At 42.3% G+C, this 26,460-nt stretch overlaps 1 protein-coding gene across 5 annotated transcripts in view; it reads right to left on the reverse strand.

Moving 5' to 3' along the window:
* The window catches only part of ERG (ETS transcription factor ERG), a 277,876-nt gene that overhangs the window by 26,900 nt on the left and 224,516 nt on the right, over nucleotides 1–26,460 (reverse strand). For all 5 annotated transcript variants that reach the window (XM_004062800.5, XM_055373832.1, XM_004062799.4 and 2 more), the window contains one exon: nucleotides 14,466–14,617. In XM_004062800.5, coding sequence (XP_004062848.1) covers nucleotides 14,466–14,617 — 152 coding nt within the window. The remainder of the gene's footprint in view (nucleotides 1–14,465; nucleotides 14,618–26,460) is intronic.

The following is a 26,460-nucleotide window of genomic DNA, read 5'->3' on the forward strand; positions in this document are numbered from 1 at the left end:
TCTCCAGGTAGCAGTGTGTTTGGAACCTGTCATTTAATTTTATAACTGGACCTCATTTTTCTCTTCTGTAAAACAATGTGGAGAATTTCAGGACCTGAGAAATGACTCGAATAGGATAAGAACTAAGATAGATTTAATTCAAGTAAAAGTCATTAAGCATTGTGCATATGGCTATATGCACCAGTACTATGGAGATTCCAAAGTGTCCAAGACCAAGAGAAACACTAAGGACCCACTGAGAGAGGCAGCTTATGACCACAACCACAAAGCAGAACTAAGTCTCCGTGATCAGGCTGGGCATGGTGGCTCACACCTGTAATCCCAGCACTTTGGGAGGCCAAGGCGGGTGGATCACCTGAGGTCAAGGGTTTGAGACCAGCCTGACCAACATGGAGAAACCTCATCTCTACTAAAAATACAAAATTAGCAGGGCGTGGTGGCGCATGCCAGTAATGCCAGCTACTCAGGAGGCTGAGGCAGAAGAATTGCTTGAATCCAGGAGGCAGAGGTTGCGATAAGCCGAGATTGCGCCATTGCACTCCAGAAGCCTGGGCAACAAGAGTGAAACTCCGTCTCATAAAAAAAAAAAAAAAAAAAGACTCCGTGATCCAAGGAGGAAGTGGAAGTGCAGAGAGGTAGCACCAACCAGGAAAAATGGGAAAGGCTTACCAGGAAAGTGAACTTGGATTAACAGCGAGGATTTTGACAGAAGTAGAGAGAAGCTCTTTGGTTTAGGGGAACCACTTAGCCCAGCTCATCCGACATGGGCATGAAATATCTGACATGTTTAAGAAAAAGGGAGAAATTTGGTGTGGCTGCAGTAGAGGATTTCAGAGAGAGCACAGCAACATACGAGGATGGGGATGAAAGCTGGGCTCAGATCAACAAGGCCCTTGAGTCTTGCTAACAAGGTTGGATTTTCATTTTTAGAGATTTCAGAGTAATTGAAAATTTCTAAGAAATTTTTAAAAATCTTAAATAACACCAATCACAGAAAACTTGGTGATGAAAATAAAAGGCTTTATTGGGAATCCAAATACCCACATTGGGATTCTTATTCAACCATTTACTAGACATAAACGTCAACCTCTCTGGAATTTTTTTATATTTTTCTGTGGGTAATTAAATGAAATGTTAGGGGAATAGAAAAGTAAATGAGATAATGGATGTGAAAGCACTTTGCCAACAATAACATACTGCAAAAAAAGAATGCATCCACACACTCGATTTTGCATTGCAAACTCTGCTAAAATGGAATAAGAACAAAATCTGTTATCACAGGGGCAGCCTCCTCCTTAAGACACAAAAGTCCAATTTATAATTTTATTTTAAGAAACTTTTGGAGGTGCTTCTGTCAGATGAATCATAAGCCATTGAAGATAAGTTGTTCATTTTCAGCCTTCCATTCCAATTGTTTTGAAAACATCTGTGTCATCATTCTACATGTCATGGACACCAAAATGGTAAACTGTCATGGCAGAGGCTAAACAGAAGCCATCACTCTCTGAAGCCTCTTATTTGTATCTTAAGTTACATGGTTATTATGAAATCTACTTTGGTAAGTTGGAATTTAAAAAATAAATAAAAGTAAACCATTACACACAGATTTCTGGAGTTGTACTGTTAATGTACTCTGTATGTGGAGTGGGAGTGGGGATATAAGCAGTGGGAGGGAGGGAGGAAGGCTGACATTTAAAAAAAATATTTCCATGAAACAGGATTCTGACCTAGTAGAGTTCCCCTGTTGCCACGAAAATATTGAGTAGATATTTAAATCAGGCAAAGGGGTACTGCATCGCCAAAGACAAACTGCCTTTGTGAAACAAAATGCCTCACACAGGCAAACATCCTCTTTCAGAGGCCCCTCTAGAGAAATGAATAAAGTAAGATTAAATAAAAGCCAAACTGGTGATAATGAAAGTCCTGAATGTTATTTTTCTTAAATAATATCAACGTAAAATATTGGCTTCCCAAAAGAAAAAAATTACTCTTGGTTATGAAAAAAACATCAAAAAATAAAAACTAAAATGTACCTCTAAGCCATATCACAAGCCTAGTGAGGTGTTTGTTTATAAATCCAGGCCCTGGGCAAGTCAGCCAATCTGCTGTCCAAGACACTCATAAGCCTGCAAAAATAAGATTTAACATCTTGCATCCTCAGGAGGACAGAAGTTACATTTATAAAGCAGGCCCAATAGAGAGAACTGGCTTAAATTTGAGCAATGATTCATTCCATCACAAATGGAAATTTGATCTCAAATAAAGAGCCTACCTCAAGACTGTTTCTGAGCCTTTTAAATTTCTAACTTATATGTAGAGTTCATTTATTGTTTTGGTATTGATTTCTAATTTTATTGCACGTTGGCCAGTGAATAGAGTCTATATGAAATTAACATTTTATTTTATTTTATTTTATTTTTTTGAGATAGTGTCTCGCTCTGTCACCTAGGCTGGAGAGCAGTGGCATGATCTGGGCTCACTGCAACCTCTGGCTCCCAGGTTCAACTGCCTCAGCCTCCCGAGTAGCTGGGATTACAGGCACCCGCCACCATCCCGGGTAATTTTTGTATTTTTAATAGAGACGGAGTTTCACCATGTTGTCCAGGCTGATCTGCAACTCCTGACCTTAGGTGATCCACCCACCTCGGCCTCCCAAAGTGCTGGGATTGCAGGCGTGAGCCACCATGCCCAGCTGAAATTAGCTTTTAAAAAAGTTCCGGTTTGTTACTCTTTTGGCGGCCTAGTGCATGGTCAGTTTTTATAAATGTTCCTTGATTGCTTAAGAAATGCATATTCTCTAATTTGGGAGTACAGAGTTCTATAAAAAAAACTCTTGGTAAGGTGTATTTAATTTTAATGTCACTGACCTATCAATTACTGAGAAATGCAAATTAAAATATCTCACTAAATTGGACTTGACTATTTCTTTTTGCAGTTCATTACATATTTCAAGGCTATGTTATTAGGTACATATAAGTTTATCATTATTATATATTTTTCATGAATTTAGCCTTTTTTCACTATGTAATGACCCTCAATTATCTCCAGTTATGCTTTCTGCCTGAAAGTATATTTTGTCTGCTTTCTATTTCTATTTCTGTCAGCTTTTTAAAAATTCAATTTTCACTAGCGTATCTCATTCTGTCAACTCTCAATCTTTGTTTGTGCAAGATGTTTTTGTAAACAACCCATAACTGACTGTGGAGTATTTTTTAGTCTAGTCTATCACTCTCTGTCTTTAATGGCAAATTTGGTCTATCTGCACTTATTATCACTGATCTATCTGATTTTTACCATCTTATTTTGTGCTTTATGTTAAACTTTCTTAGTCCATTCTCTATTTCTCCTAACCAAGTGTCTAATCAGATTGATCTACTTTTCTTCATTCACTTTTTTTTCTTTGTTTCTGTATTGGTTTGGCTCTTTGACATTCTAGTTCTCTTTCTTGTTAATCTTTAAACAAAATCTAACTTTAATCACCAGTAATTTAGAAAGCTTATACTTGAATCATCCATCTCTGATTTTACATGACAATGTTCCTCATATTTTTACTCCACTGAATTTTCTACTCCCTACTTAGGAGGCTGTGGTTGTCATTTTACAGCCATTTCTTTCTAGATCTACCCTCACCTTAATCAATTTCATTGCTCCCATTTCCTTCCTGTATCTCACTCCCTTCTTCTAGGATCCATTTTTTAAATTAAATCTTTTGTTATTATCTGAAGTGAGGTTCAATTAGCAACAAACTCTCTTTTTAACTCCTTCTTTTATGTTCTTCCTTAATATTTAAAAAGTTTATTTATTTTATACTCTTTATCCAATACTTTAATTATTTAACCTTCTTGAGGGTTTAATCATGTTCGTTGTTTCTGTTAAATCTTGGTTGGGGGAGATCTCTCTTCAGCTATTTTTTTGTAATTTGCGGGTGGCAGAGTCATCTTTAGCGGGTCTCTATCTGCAGGAATTCTGTACAGCGTAGGTTGAAGACTTGTCTCTCCATGAAGATTTCGTATTTACTTCTGCCGGGTTTCCCAGATTATCACTAACCCATGACCATTTTTCTGTATTAATTTCTCAGCCTTAGAGTTCCTGGCACACACTGTTGTGTGTATGGGGTGGGGACTCGGGTAATGACAGGCTCAGTTCCAATTCTCTGCTTTGTGGAAGCTCAAGATTTCATTCCTTGCCCCTAGTTGACCTTTAAAACCCAAATCTCTGCATTATAGCAACCTAGGACAACCAGGTGTCAACATAAGAATGTGCTGCTCTGCTCTATTCTCACTTTTTTCCTTATTTTAGTCCCTAAGGAGTTCATTGACTTTCTTCCCAGTTCAGCTGTGCATTTAGAAGGATATTAAACTCCATGCAGCAATTCCAGGTGTTTTGCAAAAGGAATGTTTCTCAGGTCCTTTTATAGTAACCTCTATTTTACTAGAACCAAGAGCCCTCTCTGCATACTTTTTACCTATTTACTTTGAATAGTTTTCATTTTTAATGCAGCCATCATCCTAACTCATGTTATGCTTTACTTCATTCATTTATTAATTAATCAATTGTCAAAAATTACTTATACGAATTGTATAATCCTCTATGAAAGATTCAAAAATGGCAAGAAAGAGTGCCTGTCCTCTACTTGTTTGAGAATCTACAATTCTGTGTATTTTATTTAAAAATACATGACTAAATTATTTTTGTTAGGCTCTAAACATAGCTTTGTCATTCTGACACACTGATTTATTTCTGTGGATGAAACCATTCTCAACTAATCATCTTGTTTTTGGATAATGATCATTATTGTTCTTTGTTTTCTTTTGTTGTTGTTGCCTCCTGTTAGTTATTCCGTGACAACATTGCGTGTGCTCATCATGTTTTAGAAATGCAATGGCTTCTTCCACATAAAGGTTTCTCCCTGCCTGGGTTTTCTTTCTTTGTCTTCTCTTTAAATGTTGCTATCCCCAGAGTTTCATCCTTGGTCTACCCCTCTCCTCTCTCCGTATGTATCTTTGGGCATTCTTATTTGCTCTCATGTTTGAACTATAACATGCATGCTGTATTATTTTCCTAGGGCTGCCGTAACCAAATACCACAAAATGTGTGGCTTAGAAACAACAGAAATTCATCGTCTCATAGTTCTGGAGGATCAAAGTCTGAAATCAAGGTATCAGCAAGGCCTTGCTCCATCCAAGACTGTGGATAAAATCTGTCCTTGGCTCTTCTAGCTTCTGGTGCTGTCCAGCAATTGAACGTGCTATTGCTTGCAGTTGCATCAGTCCAACCTCTGCCTGTCTTCACATGGAGTTCTCCCTCTGTGTTTCCATATCATCTTCCCTCTGTGTGTGTCTATGTCCAAATTTCTCCTTTGTGTAAGGACACCAGTCATTTTATTAGGCTCACCCTAATGACCTCATCTTAACTTGATTAAATCTGCAAAACCTCTATTTCCAAATAAGGTCACATTCTAAGGAACTGGGGGTTAGGACTTCAGCATATCTTGTGAGGGAGGCACAATTTAACCTGTAACAGGCAGCTGTTTCTGCCAGTCTATATCTTGAGTCCCCAGGGCACTCTCACAGATGCCAGACCCAAATATAAACAGAAGAACTGCACTTTTTATCCCAGGTACTGTTTAAGCATGTCACACATATTGCTATATTTAATCCATATAGCATCACATGAAGTAGGAATTATTATCATCCATATTTTGGTGATGAAAAACCTGAGAAACAGCAAGATTAAGTAGCTTCCCAGATCCCACAGTTAGTACATGGCAGAGTTTAGAACTCAAGTGCTGTGACTCCCGATCAAGGACTTTCCATCCTGAGCTCTAGGAACACCACACTGCCTGGCAGGTGTCCCAGAAGCATCTTAAACACAGGATGAACCAAACTGAAATCACCTATTTTAAACATTTTTTTTTGTATATTCATTAACACCTATCCAGCTGCTCATGCTAAATCTAAGCTGTCTCCAATTCCATTCTTCTCTTTGACTTTCAAGAAAAACAGATAACATCATTAGCACTGTAGAAATGTAAAAATTAGCCCTGGGCAACACAGTAGATTATTTTACAAAATTCCCTCTCCACCTCCTTTATTTACTTAAGTCTTATTTGAAAAGGCTGTTGCAGAATGTCTACAACAATTTAACAAACACATTCTCTCATCCCATTCCTGTGTTCTCCCCTGGGTATTTTTGTCAGCACAGCTTAGGAAGAAGAACCCAGACTCTGGAGTCAGAAAGAACTGGGTTCGAATCCTGGCTCTTCAAATGATTGGCTGTGACATATTTGGCAACTCTCTTAGCGTTCCTAGTTTTAGTTTCTTTACTGTCGAGTGAGAATGATAATGAGTACCTACATCATAGGGTGGTCACATGATTTAAATGAGATAATGCCTTTTCTACAAAGTGCGTGTCCAAGTGCCTGACAACAGTGCATATCAATAGATAGTAGCTGTCGTTGCTTTTTAAAACAATGACTTGATTTTAGCCTCACATTTAACCCAATGGTGGTTTCCTCAACCGCTATTCAGCTGATAACTTTAAAATACACATAATAAACTTTGATGTTAGCATTTCTATTTTAGTGGGTTTTGTTATTTAGTTGTTTCAGCATAGCAGGAATTTAAACAGAAGATTAAAGAAGCATGTCCCATCATATCGACAGAGTGGAAGAGATCCTCGGGTGTGTTCAGGGACGTAACAAAGAAAGATGAAGACACAAGTCATTTCACCAACAGGTTCTAGGCCTGAGAATAGGCTCTGGTCTCACCCAGTTGTGCAAGTGTCCCTGGGAAAGTCATTTCACCTCTCTCAGTCTTGGTTTTCTCATGTTTAAAGGAAGACTGAACTTAGACCACCAAAATCCTGCAACCCCTGCGAGTCTGCGATTCCTGCTAGTTAGATCTAGATTACTGTTAACTTGATAAATCACATTTACTCTCCTCCACACAGAATCCAAGTGCTGGCTGTGTTGTCTGGTGATTGAGAACACAAAAGACATGATCATCACCTCACTAAACTTACAATCTAATAGAACAGACAGGCTTATAAATAACTCACGCTAAGAGGATTGGAAACATAATATATCAGCCATCAGGGCTTGGTCGGAGGGTATGTGCTATTACTTGTTATTCACTGGCTTTCAAAGCCCAGTGGGGGAATGTCAATATTTAGGGAGGATCATGTGGAAACTATGCAGTCCTCTAACACTCTGAGAACTCAAGATCCCTTCTTTACATGAAACCAGACTGCCAAAGACTCATGCTGAATGTCTGTCCTCTACCTGTGCTGAGCTATTCTCTAATGTAACTCAGCGCTCACAGAAGATGTCACAAGAAATAGGCTGTTGAAATGCAGTGCTGCAACTGTGGCAGGAAGATGGTCGATGGTCAGGTCTATGGCCCCAGTGGCCCCAAAAGGGATCCTTCTTTTAGGATTCTACACTATGATAAACATTGCCTTCCCTGTGAAACTTCTTTTTTGAAAGGAAAAATTATTTCCCCAAATAACTCTTTTCATTTTGGCTGCCAGGAAGCTCAAAGCCATACTAGAAACTTAAGTACAGCATCTTGGGCAAGCTTGTGGTCAAAATGGCTGCATTCTTCCCTCACATGCTCTTGGCTTCTCATTTGTATTTTTAACTGCCTTAGCACTGATTCCTAATTTCCATTTGATAAGTCATTTGGGTATAAGCCCATCAGTAGTTTAGTTCACACGGCATCTCAAATCCTTTGCAGAATATCCATATTTAAGTAAGTACATACATGCATTTGAGAATACAATATGAAACAAAATAAAGTATGATAACAAAATAATTGGTAAGATGTCATAAGAGGAGTGATTAATTTGCCAGAGGATCAAGCATGGCTCCCTTGACAGGGCAGATTTCGAAGATGTCTGGAAGAATGAGCAAGAGCATTCCAGAGAGGGAACCGCAGGGACAAGGACACCGGGTGGTGAAAATGCAGCGTGTGAGTTGGGGATGTGGCAGAGGAAAATGGCAGAGGCTGCAAAGGGCTTTCGAAATCACATCATCGTGGGTATAAATGAAGCTGTTCTTGATTCGTCCTGTCATACCAATCTCCATTCCTCACATGTTCTGAAACACTGGTCTGAGTCATTCATTTGAGCTCTCAATCACACCTTCTTCTGTCTGTCAAAAACTACTTACCCCACATGGGTGGGTCTTAGCTACTTCTGACAGCCTTCGGTCATCTCCTCAGTGATTAAGAGTAATGGGAACTGAATGAATACTTTCTAATGGAATAGAAAGGTCCTAGCACGGGGGGTCTGAGTAAGACACAAATCATGTAGCTTCAGCCACACGTGTTTGGTGGGCAAGAAAAGGTGATTTTAAATCTCATTACAGCTTTTATTCATGGTGAATGGAACACAGTAAGAGTTTAATGAATGAATTAATAATGAAGAAAGTGAAGAGAGAGTGAAGAGAAGAATGTGGCTACTCTTTTATCTCTGAGATTACTGATTATCGCAAGGGTCTATGCTGAAAGTGAATTATTTTAAAAATAGAAGCAGAGGCATTTGAAAAACTCAACACTTTAGCACCTATTTTAAGGAATTAAAACAGAAAAAGAGGCCAGGCCCAGTGGCTCACGCCTGTAATCCCAGCACTTTGGGAGGCCGAGGTGGGTGTATCACCTGAGGTCAGGAGTTTGAGACCAGCCTTGCCAACATGGTGAAACCCCGTCTCTACTACAAATACAAAAATTAGCTGGCTGTGGTGGCAGGCGCCTGAGATCCCAGCTACTCGGGAGGCTGAGGCAGGAGAATTGCTTGAACCCAGGAGACAGAGGTTGCAGTAAGCCGTGACCGCGCCATTGCACTCCAGCCTGGGCAGCAGAGCGAGACTCCATCTCAAAATAAATAAATAAATAAAAAATAATTAAAAAAAAACAGAAAAAGAGAAATCTTTCAAAATGCTATAAGCTGCTAAAGCGAGAGGTCCTATTGCATTTTGGTCAGCATTTTGCAACTTTTAAGAAGTGAATGGAGCCTGTGTCTTCCTCTTTGTTAGCCACTTGGTTAGCACACCTCCATGTTCACAGCCAACACCTAAAGAGTAACAGTAACTACTGCAATGAGTGATTCTTCATTTAAATTCTTTTTGGAATGTTAATGTGATACTGTTAATCATTTCTATCCTTCCTTTTTGTCTACTTGCCTTTTCTAAAAGTGATAAACCATATCTTTATTAAAAATAATTCAAGTCTATTAAAGTAAAATTTATATCTTCTATCTAGATTAGAACTTTTCATCCTTATTGTACATGAAAATTACATATACAATAAGCATGTTAATAATGTAAAATTTCCAACCCCACACCCAGGTTTGGAACATTTGGAAGTGGGTGTGTGTGTGTGTGTGCCTGGGAAAGGGTCTCACTCTGGCTTCCTGGTGGGAGTGAAGTGGTGCAATCATGGTTCACTGCAGCCTCAAACTTCTGGGCTCAAAGAATCCTCCTGCCTCAGCCTCCCAAGTAGCTGGGACTACAGGAACCACCACTACACCTGGCTAATGTTAAAATTTTTTGTAGAGATGGGGTCCCATTATGTTGTCCAGGCTGGTCTTGAACTCCTTGGCCTCCCAAAGTGCTGGGATTACAGGTGTAAGCCACTGTGACTGGCAGGAAATGTGTATTTTTAATCATAAATTTTCCAGGTAATCTTGATGCAAGTGGTTCTGACCATACTTTGAAAAACACTTTCTAGGCCAGGCGTGGTGGTTCATGCCTGTAATCCCAGCACTTTGGGAGGCCGAGGTGGGCGGATCACCTGAGGTCAGGAATTTGAGACCAGCCTGGCAAACATGGCGAAACCCCATCTCTACTAAAAACACAAAAATTAGCCTGGCGTGGTGGCGGGCGCCTGTAATCCCAGCTACTCAGGAGGCTGAGGCAGGAGAATCACTTGAACCTGGGAGGCAGAGGTTGCAGTGAGCTGAGATCCTGCCATTGCAATTCAGTCTGGGGAACAAGAGCGAGACTTTGTCTCAAAAAAAAAAAAAAAAGAAAGAAAAAGAAAAACACTTTCTAGTCAACCTCCAAATTAAGCTCGGCCAAAAAAGAGCCATATAACCAGCATGGGGGATGTCACACTTGTCAGGCCCCTCTTATTACAACTGGTTTCACTGAATGACACTTGGGTTTACAACAGTGTAAGAAACTGCCCTGCTCTATGAGAGATCCACCTAGATTTATAGATACGTGCACCACATACATAGATAAAAACCAGAGATGGGAATTATGGCCTAACCAGTACGCTTTGGGAAGGCACAATCAACAGTCTTGCCAGAACAACAGGCACAAACCAGGGCTGCCCAGAATGCCTGGTGGCGCTACTGGTTGAACGCTTTGCTCATGACTCCCCCTATCTTCCTTAGGACAAACAGAGGAACACATCTTCCTCCAGACTCAGAATTAACAGCTGGACCATCTTTTCACATTTGCTTTCTTTTTATCCTGTAGGCACTGAACTATCCCTTTCATACTGCCTGATGATACCTCGAAGCCAAATAACACCTACCTTTTGCAATTCTGCAATATTTAAATGTTGCAATTAAAAATACACATACACACACACACACACACACACACGTGCATGTAAACCTCACTCCTGGTTTTACTCTCTCTGTTCAATTTTTACTTTAGTCCATACTCCACATTCCTTTATTTTTAAAAAGTGGATTCTACCGTGCTCTTTCATATGTATCTATGTGAGCTTTCTTAAATCTGTTCTGAAATAGGAGGCAGTGTAAATATATCAAGTGACAGTCTACATTTATTCTTCAGGGACATTTTGTAGTTGACAGTTTCTTATGGTCTTTTTTTTGACACTTTTTTTATGGGCTTCTTTATTAACTCAAGATCATGAGTGTCAAAACCAGGGTTGAGGGAATCACTTCTCAAAAGTGGGTTCCAGGTACCAGAACCCAATCTGAACATGGACAAAGCCCCCCAGCTCCTCTGTGGTTTTATCTCTCAGTCTCCGTACAGTACAAATTTTCTCATCAGTGTTTATTAGGACCACTGTTATCTCTAGTGTGTAAACATCGGCATGTATGGATGATGGTACAAATGTTTAGGAATAACTGATGGTTTTTTTTTTTTCATTCAGCTATCCGTGTGATTTGCATTAGTGCCAAGTAATGTCTCTAAGTAGTAAGGTCTATGTGAACCACTCAGGACCAGGTCTGGAGAATTCTTTTTGCACACATGGGGTACTCTGTGCCTCAAATCTGCCTTAGTGAGGTGCCTGGATACCATGGGGATGGATACAGCAGCTGGTACAGCTGCCTGAGGTCCTGCAACCTCATGGCCACATTGGAAAATTGTCCAGATTGTGCAATGAAGCTGTGTGTGTGTGTGTGTGTGTGTGTGTGTGTGTTCATCTGTGTGTGTGTATGAGCACACATACATGAAGCTTGACCAATAACTGAAAGACTCACAACTTGCAAAATCAGCCACAACTAGCTCTCTTACAAACACTATTAACTGAATAACTGCCTACACTGGCGTGAAGCAACTGAAGGAGGGAAGAGCTGAAGAGAAGAGTACTTTGCTCCAAAGAAAGGAAACAGCCTTTACATCAAAGCTTACTATAAGCCAATTTGCAGAGCTATCCTTGCATCCATCCAGCTAATATTTGATGAGCACCTACTATGTATAAAAATTCCTGGGTGCTCTGACTTCAGTTGATTCTCTGTTCTCTTCCCCACACAAATATCTCTCTTATTTTCTAAATACTTTCCTTAGTGTAGAAAGACTCAAGTCTGCCCCTACTGAAAAGGATATTTATGACATCAAAGCATATTGATGGCCTCATGGAAATACAGCCTCACCAGTTAGAAGATGGTACCGGGCATTACCTCTTACATCTGTGATTCAATGAGGAACCAAGCAAGGAATCTTCAGTGCAGGCCCCCTCAGATGGATTCTCTCATCTTTGAGATCTAAACACTTTGTTTTGTCTCCTTTGAAGAAATTACATTCTTAAGGAGGAGGGCAAAGGGTGAGATGGGTTAGGGGGCTTCCTTTGGGTGTCTACTTCACTTTGTTCATGCCCAGCCAGTGTCTGCGCAACACACCCCTGCCCTCCTGCCTCTCCTCCAGGCACATCCCAGCCCTCGAGTTTTTCTTATGTGCCACACATCTGGGGTGGGCACCTGGGACATCTGTGTTTCTATTTTTCCCATCCAACAGGAACAGAACCCTGTTCTGAGGCACAGCAGCAAGTGAGGCAGTCTCAGGCATTCAGGTGCATTGTCAAGATCAAACCAAATGCATGGCCTCTGTACCTGTCAACTGCCTTTCAGTAAATACTAAGGACAGTTTTCTCCCTTTCATAATCTACCATCAGTGTCTCCTATAAGTCTTAAAAAATGCTTTGAAATCAGGCACAACCCCAAAGGATGGTCCCTTTCACACCCCACTGCATCGACCCAGCTTTACGTGTTCGCTGAAAGTCACGCGGTGACAGATCTAAGCTGAAACCCAGGATACAAATCCAGGCCAGATGTTTTGCGAAGTACCCTGCACTCCTGAACTCTTCTGTCTAGAAGGTGACAGAAGCCCACTGGGCGTGATCCAACTCAGGTAAAGGGAAAATCACACCATGGAGGGAATCTAACCTGTTTGCCATCACACTTCGCAGATATTAATTTAGGTGACCCCAGGAGCAAGGGAGAATTGAGTTTGTGCAGATTTCACCCATGCATGCCCTTGGCTACTTTGCCAACAAGGAGTAACTTGTACAGTGCAGCTCAGTGGTGAGGTGTCCATTCATCCATTCTCCATCTCCCTTAATATTCACTGAGCACCTCCCACTTACCAGGCACTGCAACTGGTCCTGGAGATAGGGCCTTTGTGGGGCTTATGTTCTATTCAGGGAAGAGGACAATAAGAAAACTTTTTATTTTTTTATTTTTATTATTTTGAGACGGAGTCTTGCTCTTGTCGCCCAGGCTGGAGTGCAATGGCACAATTTTGGCTCACTGCAACCTCTGCCTCTCTGGTTCAAGCGATTCTCCTGCCTCAGCCTCCCAAAGTGCTGGGATTACAGGTGTGAGCCACCATGGCTGGCCAGTAAGAAAACTTTTACATAAACATGCAATATAATGGCAGAAGGGAATGAATGAAATCAAGAAAAATCAGGCCAACAGGAGACTGGCAGTCACAGGTGGAGACGAGAGCAATTCCAGACGGAAGTGCTCAGGACCGGCCTCCCTGAGGCCATGACATTGGCATGGATACTTGGTGAAGGAAAATGATATGGAACTACCTGGAATCAAGGGTTTCAGGCTGAGCTGACGCCAAATTCAAATCCCTGAGGCAGGACCGCAGGGTGACCAGATGGCTGAAACAAGTAACAGGAGGGAACCCACAGAAATTGCTGTAAGCAGCTGAGATTTAATCCAATGCCAACAGGCAGAGACTAAAGGAGTAAGGCAGACCTGCCTGAGTCCTAACTTGGCCTCTTATTAGCCTAATTCCCTTGGAAAAGTTGGTGGACCTCTCTGAACTTCATCTTCCTCATCAGGGAAATCATGAGAAAGATGTCCATTTGCAAAGACTGCTCGAGATCATGTTTCTAAAGCATTTATCCAAATGCCTCCTGTAGGGTAAAGGTTCACTGACTGGTGACTGTTGCTGTTGTTCTTATATTTCTGGTTTTATGAAGCATGTATCCTCTGAGGAGCTTTAAGTCATTTTTTCTATTACCTTTAGTTTGGCTAAATAAATAAGTTCTTGGCATGTCTTTTAACTTCAAGAGCTATTCCTTTGGGTTGGTTTTGAATTATGTTTGTGGTAAAGAGTTACTCTGGTTATTAGAATCTGTATTACAGGCCAGTGATAGCTGGAATTTTAGATGCTTAAGGGAACACGTAAGACAGCCATATAATATATGGCTCCCACATGTTTATTTTGCCAGATAAGAGAATTTTAAAAACAAACAAGTCTATCATCTATCATAAATAGTACCTCATGAAGGACAGGATATTTGGAACAATAATCTCCAAGAAGGGGCAATTCCTCCCTAGAAAGGTCACCTTTCATAGACATATACACACGTGTGCATATGTGTGTGCGCACAAGCAAGGCTGCATGTTTGCCTGGACATCCTCTTTCTCTCTGTCTCTCTCCATATGTAGTGTGTGTGTGTGTATTTTTCTCTATGTGGCAAAATAAAGAGCTGGGGCTACATATTGCTGTCTCACATATTTTTTAAATACTTGTATTTTTAAATACAGGTGTATTTTTCTTGCTTTGCTGTCGATCCGTGAACATGTCCTCATGCATAGACCTCTGCCAGCTCCCATTTACAAGCCCTGCTCTGGACAAAGGAGATGTGATCAATGCCACAGGTGGGGGAGAAGAGCTCCCTGAGGCTCAACCATAGCCTTGGGGAAGTTGTGATCTGCTGAGGGCAGTGAAGCTGTGGGCACCTGACCTGCTGGCACGATAACTCTGCGCTCGTTCGTGGTCATGTTTGGGGGTGGCATGTGTTTCTCCTCCATGTAGCTGCCGTAGTTCATCCCAACGGTGTCTGGGCTGCCCACCATCTTCCCGCCTTTGGCCACACTGCATTCATCAGGAGAGTTTCTGGAGGAGAAGAAGAAATATTCTTCCATTATAACAGCAATCAAAGAGCATGTCTCCATCGACTTCTCACAATACACAGAGAGAAAACCAAAGAAGGGCAAGGCGGAAGAGACTGCAGGAGAAAGGACAAGTGTGAAAAGCCAAATACAGGCGGGGTGCCGTGGCTCATGCCTGTAGTCCCAACACTTTGGGATGCCGAGGTGGGCGGATCATGAGGTCAAGAGATCGAGACCATCCTGGCCAACATGGTGAAACCCCGTCTCTACTAAAAATACAAAATTAGCTGGGCATGCCTGTAGTCCCAGCTACTCAGGAGGCTGAGGCAGGAAAATTGCTTGAACCCGGGAGGTGGAGGTTGCAGTGAGCTGAGATCATGCCACTGCACTCCAGACTGGCAACAGAGTAAGATTCCATCTCAAAACAAAACAAAACAAAAAAAAAAAAAAGAAAAGAAATGCCAAAAACAGGCCTTGCCTTCTGTCCTCCCGAAACGCATATTTTGAAGCCCTAACTCCCAATGTGATGGTATTAGGAGAGAGAGCCTTTGGGAGGTAATTTCAGTTTGATGAGGTCATGAGGGTAGAGTCCCACGATGGGATTAGTGCCCTTATTAGAAAAGAAAGAGACCAGAGCTCTCTCTCTCTCTCTCTGCCATGTAAGGGCAGAGCAAGAAGGTGGCCAGGCCATCTGCAACCCAAGGACAGAGACCTCACCAGAGACTGGCCCTGCTGGTGTCTGATTTTAGACTTCCAACTTCCAGAAGTAAGCAAGCTCGAGTCCCGTTGTTTCAGCCAGCCAGTCTGTGGGGCTCTGTGAAGGCAGCCTGCACAGGCTAGGACAGTGCCCATACTGGCTAGATGCATAGAACATGCACAAGGGAGGCGGAACTACCACCTGGCTTCTGTTTCTTAAGCAGCTCCTCCTGAAACTGTCATGTCAAAACTCCATCTGTGACAACTGACTGGGGACACTTGCAGGGAACAGTGAACTGCTCTTTGTTCTCGCGGTGTGACAGCAAACAGGCAGAGTAGACAGATGCTGCGGGGTGGCACCAGGGACACTCGCTGCTCAGTGAGGTTTATCCTGGAACGACGTTCCTTTTCACAACCTCAGAATGAAATCCTCCTGCTCAATTTCAAATCCCTGCAGCCAATCTTTACATATGGAGCTTTGAAGACTCACAGTGTTCCAGGCTTAGGTGCGGACAGGAAGGGCAGGGAAGGGTGGGGACTGACGCTAGGGGAGGCCTCATGGGGAGTGGACTCCAGCAGTCCTAGAGGACCGGGAAAGGGATAGGGAAGGAACTGTGTGGATGCAGAGAGGGGTCAGCCACTGACTACTGACCTTGGGCAACAGGTCACAGGGCTGCTGTTAGTAAGGCAGTCACTGTCATTTGGATAAAGTCAAACCTACCTTTCTGGAAAAAGAAAAGGAAAACATTTTAAACAGTGAGATGTGAAAGCTACAGGATATTGGTGAAAGCTACAGGACATTGGTGAAATCGCATCTGATAGGGAAATGCTAAAAAGAAAATCCAGCTTAGGGCCAGGAGTGGTGGCTCACACCTGTAATCCCAGCATTTTGCGAGGCCGAGGTGGGCAGATCACCTGAGGTCAGGAGTTCAAGACCAGCCTGATCAACATGGAGAAACCCAGTCTTTACTAAAAATACAAAATTAGCCGGGCAACTCATGGTGCATGCCTTTAATCTCAGCTACTCGGGAGGCTGAGGCAGGAGAATCCCTTGAACCTGGGAGGTCGAGGTCGTGGTGAACTGAGATAGCGCCATTGCACTCCAGCCTGGGCAACATGAGTGAAACTCCATCAAAAAAAGAAGAAAGAAAGAAGAAAGGAAAGAAAGAAAGAAAGAGAGAGAGAGAGAAAGAGAGAGAAAGAAAAGAGAGAGAAAATCCAGCTTAAGCAGAAAACAGAAAATACATGTCAGTGCCTTCTTAGATGGTTAACACGTAGATGGTAAACCCAGGGTCACTGTAGCTGAGAAGTATTAATATTTAGGGTCTGTTGTCTAAGGCGGATTTCCAGAAATGCCTCTCAGGCTCTATCCAATGCATACATTTTTTTCATATTCCTTGGAATCTGGGAACCTTCGCTTTCTCTAGATTTTAGATTTCTATCCCAGTGTTTCTGGTTGGGGGATCCACGCCAATGAACCCTCATTTATCTCCTCCACCTCTTGTTAGTTGGAGTTCTGCAGAGAACTTGGACAATCAAAAAACTATGGGCTTGGCATGGATGTGAACTTCAAGTCTAAGGAGGTCAAAACCATCTGAGGCAGGAGAGCACTTTCTGAGTGGGGTGAGATGGAGAAGGTCATTCCACACCTGAAAGCCATAGCTGGGATGTGGACAGGAAGGGAAAGTGTTTGTTCAGCATGTGGGAACTTGAAAATATAGGTTTGTTCTCAGCATCACTTACAAATGTGTCTGAAGCCTATGGAGGGATCTTAGGTGTTGGCAGTGAAGAGGGTACACTGCCATCTGCGGATGGAGGTTAGAGTCAGGTTCACGCAGGACTCAGGCCCTAACATGGGCCTGGAATGCACAGCCCTGCCTGATGGCATCCTCACAGCTGTGCTAACATGAAGGAAATTTTAAAATAATAATGGTCTGAGTTCCCATGAAGTAGATCCTGAATATTTCCACCGCTGCCTACACATGCATTATTTCCTCTTGATGCTATTTTTCCTGGCTTCACACATTTATCTCTAAAAGACCCGTCCTAATATGAAAACACAGAGTGTCTTCACTTAGACTGAGTTTCCTATTCCTCTGGAAAATTCCATCAGTTGAGTAGAGTGTATATGTTTTGGTATATTTGTCTCAAGGAGAGAAGTTACTAGGGAAGAGAAGTTAGAGGGATTAGGTTCTTTAGGAAAAAGACTTTGCCCAGATGATGTGAGTAACTCAAGTAACAACTATAAAATCTAGACAACCTTTGTTCAGATTCAATCATTCACTCATCCATTTAGACAGCTGTTATCAAGTGCCGGCCGTATACCAGGTCCCATCAATTCTTTCTTCTCCAACAATGCAGTTAACAATTTGAAAAGTAAAAGATCAAAGAGATGTATAAAATTATAGAAACAGGCCAGGTGTGGTGACTCACGCCTGTAATCCCAGCACTTTGGGAGGCCAAGCTGGGCGGATCACCTGAGGTCGGGAGTTTGAGACCAGCCTGACCAACATGGAGAAACCCTGTCTCTACTTAAAAAAAAAAATTAGCCAGGCGTGGTGGTGCATGCCCGTAATCCCAGCTACTCGGGAGGCTGAGGCAGGAGAATCGCTTGAACCAGGGAGGCGGAGGTTGCGGTGAGCCAAGACCACGCCATTGCACCCCAGCCTGGGCAACAAGAGCAAGACTCCATGTCAAAAAAAAAAAAAAAAAGAATTATAGAAACAGGGGACATTGAGGATTTTGAACCCTTCAGACCAACCCCTTTTTCATTTTCTTTTAGTTCTTTATAGTTTAATTTTCATATCCGAGGACAAGAAGTCTAGGCATAGATCACAAGAGTTTCTCTGTGACATTAAAGTAGATCCTTCAGGCTGGTTGCGGCAGCTCATGCCTGTAATCTCAGCACTTTGGGAGGCTGAGGCAGGCAGATCACTTGAGGCTAAGTGTTCGAGACCAGCCTGGCCTCCCAAGTAGCTGGCATTACAGGCGCCTGCCACCACGTCTGGCTGATTTTTGTATTTTTAGTAGAGACAGGGTTTCACCATGTTGGCCAGGCTGGTCTCGAACTCCTGACCTAAGGTGATCCTTCTGCCTTGGCTTCCCAAGGTGCTGGGATTACAGGCATGAGCCACTTCACCCAGGTTTCTCTTGCAAATTTTAACGGCAAAAGAGTAGCCTTAACATGTTTGGGATCTGTTTGGGGAGCTTAATAGTTATCAGTCTTCACCACAGCGAACTGTGTTGCTGGCATCATCTCCACTTTCCAGAGGTGTGAACTGAGTACTCAAAACACAAGGGGCTGGCTCCAGGACTCACAGCCAGGAGGAGGCAGAATGACACTTCAGTGCGGGTGGCCCGAACTCTCCATCCCTGTTTCTTAACCCTGAACAGAATGACTCCACAAAGTAAAGGCAAGACAATGTCCTTTCAACGGTAACTAGATCTTCATTTCAGGAAGGCATCAGGGACTCCCTGACCCATACACTACTCTGGTTTAAGGTGTGCACTAAAGCACTCATCCTGACATACTGCCCTACCCTGGGACTGCTCATTCCCTGAAGAGCATGTGTATGACACAAACAGGGCACATATACAAGATGCAAATAAGAAAGAGGAGTGATTCCTGGAGAAGAAAAGAATTTTCAGAGATATCTGCTTTACTTAAGAAAAGGACGCCAGGCACAGTGGCTCACGCATATAATCCCAGCATTTTGGGAGGCCAAGATAGGTGAATTGTTTTAGCTCAGGAGTTCAAGACCAGCCTGGGCAACATGAAAAATGTGTTTACAAAAAATACAAAAATTAGTTGGGCATGGTGTGCACCTGTAGTCCCAGCTACTCAGGAGGCTCAGGTGGGAGGATCACCTGAGCCTGGGGAGGTTGAGACTGCAGTGAGCTGAGATCATGCTACTGCACTGCAGCCTGGACAACAGAGCAAAACCCTGTCTCAAAAAAAAAAAAAAAACAAAAGAGAGAAAAAAAGAAAAGGAAATTTTATCACAATTCAGAGAACTGAAAAGTGTTCATTTGAAAGTCTCACTATAAATACATTTCTAGCTCTGTGCCCAGGTGTGATAAGAAAAGATCCACACTGCACAAATGTGTGTCTTGATTACTCCACTGCAACCCCACCTTCACCAGGCATTCCGAGGCTCACACATTGCCAGGGAAAAAGTTCCCGCAAACAGCTTGGTATGTCACCTGCACCAAGCGCTGCCCAGCATAGAGGACCACGTGTTCTCCATTCTCACGTGATAAGGATTTGGACGTTCAATGCATTGTTTTATTGTGCACATGACAAAGAGTATGCTGTGCAGGGAATGAACAGTCCTGAAGTAGGACAGTGTGTCAGGATGAGTGCTGCAATGTACACTTTAAACCAGAGTAGTGTATGGGTCAGGGAGTCCCTGATGCCTTCCTGAAATGAAGACTAGTTACCTTTTAAACATATACATACTTTTAAACATATGCATACTTGCATATGTGTGTTGCAGCAGTTCCTGAGAATATTCTCAGGCTATTCAGCAGGTGCCTGTCAAACAGATAGTCATTTAGTAAATATTAAATGTGTCTGTCTTTTTGTTTGGGGTGGAAATTGCTTTATTGCAAATAAGCGTGGTTCAAGATATTGCTCTCACAGACTCCTTTGAGGACAAACAAAAATCATTTTGTCTTTTTATTTAATTTAAATAGTTTTGGGGGAACAGGTGGTGTCTGGTTACACGAATAAGTTCTTCAGTGGTGATTTCTGAGATTTTGGTGCACCCATCACCCAAGCAGTAAACACTGTACCCAGTGTGCAATCTTTTCTCCCTCACCCACTCCCATGCTTCCCCCAGAGTCCCCAAAGTCCACTGTATCATTCTTATGCTTTTGTGTCTTCATAGCTTAGCTTCTAGTTATAAGTGAGAACACACAATATTTGGTTTTCCATTCCTGAGTTACTTCAGTTAGAATAATGGTCTCCAACTCCATCCAAGTTGCTGCAAACGCCATTTTCTTCCTTTTCATGGGTGCATAGTATTCCATGGTGTGTGTGTGTGTATATACACACACACGCATATATACACATATACACATACATATGTACATATATGTATATACACATATATGTGTATATACACATACACATATATGTATATATACATATGTATACATATACATATAATATGTACATGTATACACATATACATATGTACATACATACATATGTGTGTATACATGTATACACATGTACATATATACATATGTGTGTATGTACATGTATACACCTGTACATAAATACATATATGTGTGTATATGTATATATGTGTGTATACATGTATGTGTGTGTATATATGTCTATATGTGTGTGTGTGTATATATATATACACACACACACACACCACATTTTCTTTATCCACTCATTGGTTGATGGGCATTTAGGCTGGTTCCACATTTTTGCAATTGCGAATTGTGCTGCTATAAACATGCACGTGCAACTGTCTTTTTCATTTCCTCTGGGTAGATAACCAGTGGTGGGATTGCTGGATCAAATGGTAGTTTTATTTCTAATTTTCCATACTGTTTTCCACAGTGGTTGTACTAGTTCCATAGTGGTTGTACTAGTTTCCATGCTGTTTTCCACAGTGGTTGTACTAGTTTACATTCCCATTGGCAGTGTAGAAGTGTTCCCTTTCCACCATATCCATGCCAACATCTATTTTTTTTTTATTTTAATGATGGCCATTCTTGCAGGAGTAAAATGGTATCACCCTGTGGTCTTGATTTGCATTTCCCTGATAACAAGTGATGTTGAGTGTTTTTTCATGTTTGTTGGCCATTTGTATTTCTTCTTTTGAGAATTGTCTATTCATGTCCTTAACCCATTTTTTGATGAGATTATTTATTTTTTTCTTGCTGATTTGTTTGAGTTCCTTGTCGATTCTGGATATTAGTCCTTTGTCAAATGCATAGTTTGCAAATATTTTCTTCCACTCTGTGGGTTGTCTGTTTGCTGATTATTTCTTTTGCTGTGAAGAAAGTTTTTGGTTTAACTAAGTCCCATCTATTTATCTTTGTTTTTGTTGTATTTGCTTTTGGATTCTTGGTCATGAACTGTTATTCTCAAATTTACATTTTCAGTTCCAGGTTCTATTTGTCACCCACAGACATTAGTCTTGACAGTCCTATGCAATACGTGGCATCAACAAGAGTAAACAGGAGCTGGGAAGACAGATACTTCCCTCTGCTCACAGCAGCAGAAATTCCACATTAGCCAGGGGGCCCCAAGAGGGGAGGGCTGGTTCAGAATTCTGAGAAAGAACTGAACAATAGCCCAATGGCTGGGATATTAAAAAGCCAGCCATAACACTTCACAACTCCCTGGCAACACCCTTGGGGCCACACAGCCTCAAACTCCTGAGCTCAAGCAATCCCCCTGGTTCAGCCTCCCTATGAATAGCTGGGACTACAGGCCACACTCCTTGAGGAGTGTAACCTCTGCAGCAATCTCACACTTTTCCATGGCATTTGGTCGTAACTGTGGTCACTCACAGGAGCACAGAAATAGTGTAGGAAGACAACCAAACATTCATGATGGAAATTAAAAAAACCAGAATGCTGGTGTCCTTCTTCTGGTAACTGGAGACATGCCCAATGAAACTGGCTTGTTGAGCTTCAAACAATAATCTCTCTTAAACAGCAGTTGGAGAATTAAGTTCTAATCATTTAAAATCATGGGCACTGACTTCTTAAAACATACTAGTATTCTGAATTTATGATAAAAGGACATGGCAAAGAATATCAAATACATTGGAAATTTTGTTAAATTTGAGTTAAGGAGAGAAGGCAGACATGTTGCTAAGCCCAGTTGGGTTCTCATAGGGTTACTGAATCAGAGGGCTGGAAGAAGCCCCATTTTCAAGCCCCCAGACATGACTGTCTGGAAACCACTTGGATGAACAAGAGTTTAGCTTCGTTAACAGTTTTTTAGGGAGGGGCTTCGTAATTTTCCTCTGCAACTCCAGAGTTCTATTTATAAATATGTATAGTGGTTTTAAATATACATTATTCCCCTACCTGTGTGCAAGCTATGTGAAGTTTAAGGTGGGTTATAAAAATACATATAAGACAAAATGATAACATAAATAATTAACAGAATAAAAATGAGGAAACAAGGGCCAAAAAGGAATTAAGAGATAAAAGCAGCCCACTGAGTAAGCTTACTATTTATCCTGCTGAGGTAGGATACCAATTCAACTCTGAGCTTTCTACTAGCCAAAGCAAAGATACAAGTGCATCTGATGACAAGGTTTGAGGTATTAATAAGCTACATACAAACCAGTTATTCAGCAGAAATAAAGCTCTCCCTGGGTTAAGCTTTGAGAGTTCTTCTCGGGGCTTCTCATGAAGAAAACTGGATTATGCAGTAAACAATATCGTTCCCAACATCTCATAATACGTCTAAGACCATCCTGCACAGTGCCAGGAGTAGCTGGTGGCAGAGCAGGACGCTCCCTGCACACAGTGCTCACATGCTGCAGCCACAGAGGTCTAGAGACGGCATGTCCCCAGCCTCTCCTCCTTACTGGCTGCCATTGGAAAGATCAGACCTGTCAGAGAAGTCAATGCAAAAACATGAAAAAAATGTGTAATTAAAAAAGGAGAAAACCTTGCGAGATGCAGTGTTATACATGCCCCTAGTTTCATAACTCCCAAATTTCTAGATTTGATTTGATTTTATTGTTTTTTAAGAGACGGGGTCCTGCTCTGTCACCCAGGCTGGAGTACAAAGGTATGATTATAGCTCACTGCAGTCTCAAACTCCTGGGCTCAAGCGATCCTCTTGCCTCAGCCTCCCAAGTAGTTGGGACTACAGGCACGCGCCACCACACCCAGCTGTTTTTTAATTATTTGTATAGATGGGGTCTCACTATGTCGCCCAGGCTGGCCTCTAACTCCTGTCCTCAAGCAATCCTCCCACCTCAGCCTCCCCAAACACTGGGATTGCAGGCATGAGCTGCTGCACTGAAACCCCTAATTTCTAGATTTTAAATTCAAATTTACCAACACTAAATAGGGTCATGTTTATGTCTCCCAAGAGCACCAAATGCACTGTGGGTAAACAAATCTTTCCATGCCTCAGTTGGTTAATCTTCCAACCAGTATTTCACTGTTGACTAATCATGAGCATGGCTCCAGACTCTTTCCACATGTTTATGTTATAATAAACATATGGATAAAGCATTTAACATGGTGCCTGGCACATGACCACGCCAGGTGTCAGCTATTGCTGTTAGTTCATTTCATCTGCACATCTCCATGACAGAAATACTCGAAAGCAGGAGCCTTGTTACAGATGAAGCACAGAGAGGTTGGATAACTTGCCCAAGATCACACAGCCAGTAGTGGAAGAATTGGGATTTGAACCTAGATAGTCATGGTCTCGACTCCAAGTACTTCACCGCCCCACTCTATGCCCTTGCGTGGTAAATCCGTGTGAGGAGTCTTTCATAGACCTAAAGCACATTGAATGGATCCTCAGAAAACTTAATTTCATCACTATTAAGTATTCTAAAAGAACATCTTCAGAGTGGCCCTGAAGACAGTCATGGATGAGGGTTACAAGACGTGAGCTCAGCAGGGCAGCCATGAAGGAGCAAGGCAGGGCCCCGTGGGAGACTTGGAGGGTGGCAATGTTTATGTGGAGATATAAATAGGTTTTGATAAGTTTGGTCTAAAAGAAATAGTCACCTCAATTTGCAGTTAAGCGTTCTGTGCTTCTCCCCAAAACTTCATTGCTGTGCCCAGCAGGGTGCATGTTTGACACAGATGATGGGCAAACATTCTTAAGTGCAAAAGGAAACCAGACAAGAAGTCTCTATGACGAGAGAGCCGAGTGGGAGTGCATCTGACTCTGACTGCAGGCCCAAAAAGATGGAGGTGAGGACCAGGACAGGAGCTGGACCACTGGGGAAGCAGTCAATCTAATTTTTTAAGATTAAATAAAATAAGTCCAAGATGAAAGCCTCCTTGAGCTGTCGTCCATACATAATACCCCTTAAAAAAAAAAAAGCGGGTTTGGGGGTGGGGACTAATATTACTGAAAAAACATACTGAGAAATGTAAAAATTGGTCTTTAGTCTTTGAAAAACAAAATAAACTTGGCATCTGACTTTGGTTTTCTCACATCAGAGTCTACTTACAGCGAGGCAATTTCCGTCATGGAAAGAACCCGCAATGAAATGGCACAGCCGTGGCCATTAGCTTGACAAGCATGGAGCCTCAGCCCTTGTGAGTGTGAATGGGCCTCATTTATCCAAGAACGGCACTGAATACATCCCAGAGGGGCAGCCCCAAGCTCGCTGGCCACATTAAATCTGATTCACCCTCACTTCAGAACACTTAGCAGGGGCCCACTCCTTGGAGAAAGTCCAAGGCAAGTCAGAATGTAATTGCGGAAATCAATATGTCTTCTTCTTTGAGTCAGTGGAGGCAAACCCGCTAATCCTGTCGAAAATCTACCTATTCTTCTAGAGCCATCCTCCTTCTTAATCCTCTGAATTCCTCTTGCACCTGGACACGACTTTCCAGCCTCTTGTTCTCCATCACATGCTGGTGAAATGTCCCTGAACTCTTCCAAAGCTTTCTCCCTCCTGCTACCAGAGTGCTCTCCCCCAAACAGAAATGCAAGCTGCCCATGTCCAGCCTAACCCTCATCATGGCCCAGAGCCCCTCCCTAGATTCTCCTCAGTGATCTGGCTCTGGAGCCCCTCAATTCACTCATTTGTTCAGCAAATATCTGTGGAGCATCTTTCTAGGCCAAGCACTGCCCCAGGTACTGGGGTTATATCAGTGTCTCTATTAACATAGGGCTGGCATTTGAGTAGCCAAAGCCCCTCTCCCCAACTCCATGTGCTCTGTGCTCAAAGACCACATTCCACATCACCTCCTAGTCTCTTCCCTTCAGGCCTTAACTTTTGCTACTCCCTCTGCCTTCAAGGCCCTGCCTATGACCACCTGATACCTGCCCTATTCACCTGTCCATGCTCACCTCTAGGTTCTCTACAAGCCTTTCCTGGGCTGCCAGAGAGGAATGTCTCCTTTCCAATTGCACCATTCTCTGTATTTTCTCAGTAAGTGTCTGCAGGATGAGTGAGTACATTTATGAATGAATCTTCCATTTAAATATTGAGTTCCTTATCTTATACCTGCAGTGCAAGAGAAAGCCCCTCGTGTTGGAGTCAGAAAACCATTGTTGACCTTGGTTGACCTTAGATGAGCCACCTAACCTTTCGAGGCTCAACTCCTTCATTCATAAAAATGAATGAATGCTTTCTTGAGGTTGCTGTGAGGACATCCCTGAGATGATGCCTGTGAAGAAAGTCTGCAAATTGTGAAGCACTATACAAATTAACACAGCAACATACTGCATGTGCATGCCTGTGCATGTGTGTATGTGGGTGTAAATGTGAGGCTTTTTGTTCTTGGCAACTGTTCATAACTGTACCTCGGTGAACTCTTAGGTAGGTCAGGAAGCTAAGGTTTACTATTGTGCAGTGTTCAGCATGCAACTGTTTTTTGGAATGCCACTGTCTTTCTGAATGTTCCTTTTGGTTTATTAGGTTAGTTCACATTAAGAAGAACTTGGTGAGGAAGCCACATGGAAGAAATGGAAAGGCTTTCCTTGGCAGCTCTACCCTGAGAGGGCAAAGGGGTCAGTTCTGCGAGAGAACCCCCACAAGGAGGCTGGCCCGGGACAAGCATTCCAGGCCTGTCTCAAGTCTGAATACAAATAAATCCCCTCTCAGGTGGTTTTCTTCATAAGGATCCTAAAAGCACATACTTAGTCCTAATCGACTGAACAAGCTCCTAATCAAGTTTCATAGTGTGAATCGAGGTCAGTCACCACAAAAGGTATTTTTAGGACCCCAGACAAGGAGGGGATTGTCTGGAGCGCTGCAGGGTAATTTGTGGGTCTGTTTTATTTCTGAATCAGAGGCAGTGGAAAAGCTGTTTCAGACCCCATGGCTGGAGCAGCGGGTGGAGCTCAGCAGTGATTCATGTAGAACTCCGGGCTCAAACTGAAACCGTAGATGTTTGTCTTCACAGCTGTGTGTTATTTTTACCCTTACTAAATATTCTCTCTTACACCTGGAATTTCAGCCT

The sequence above is a fragment of the Gorilla gorilla genome, chromosome 22 (assembly GCF_029281585.2).
Source record: "Gorilla gorilla gorilla isolate KB3781 chromosome 22, NHGRI_mGorGor1-v2.1_pri, whole genome shotgun sequence".
Taxonomy (NCBI): Eukaryota; Metazoa; Chordata; class Mammalia; order Primates; family Hominidae; genus Gorilla; species Gorilla gorilla.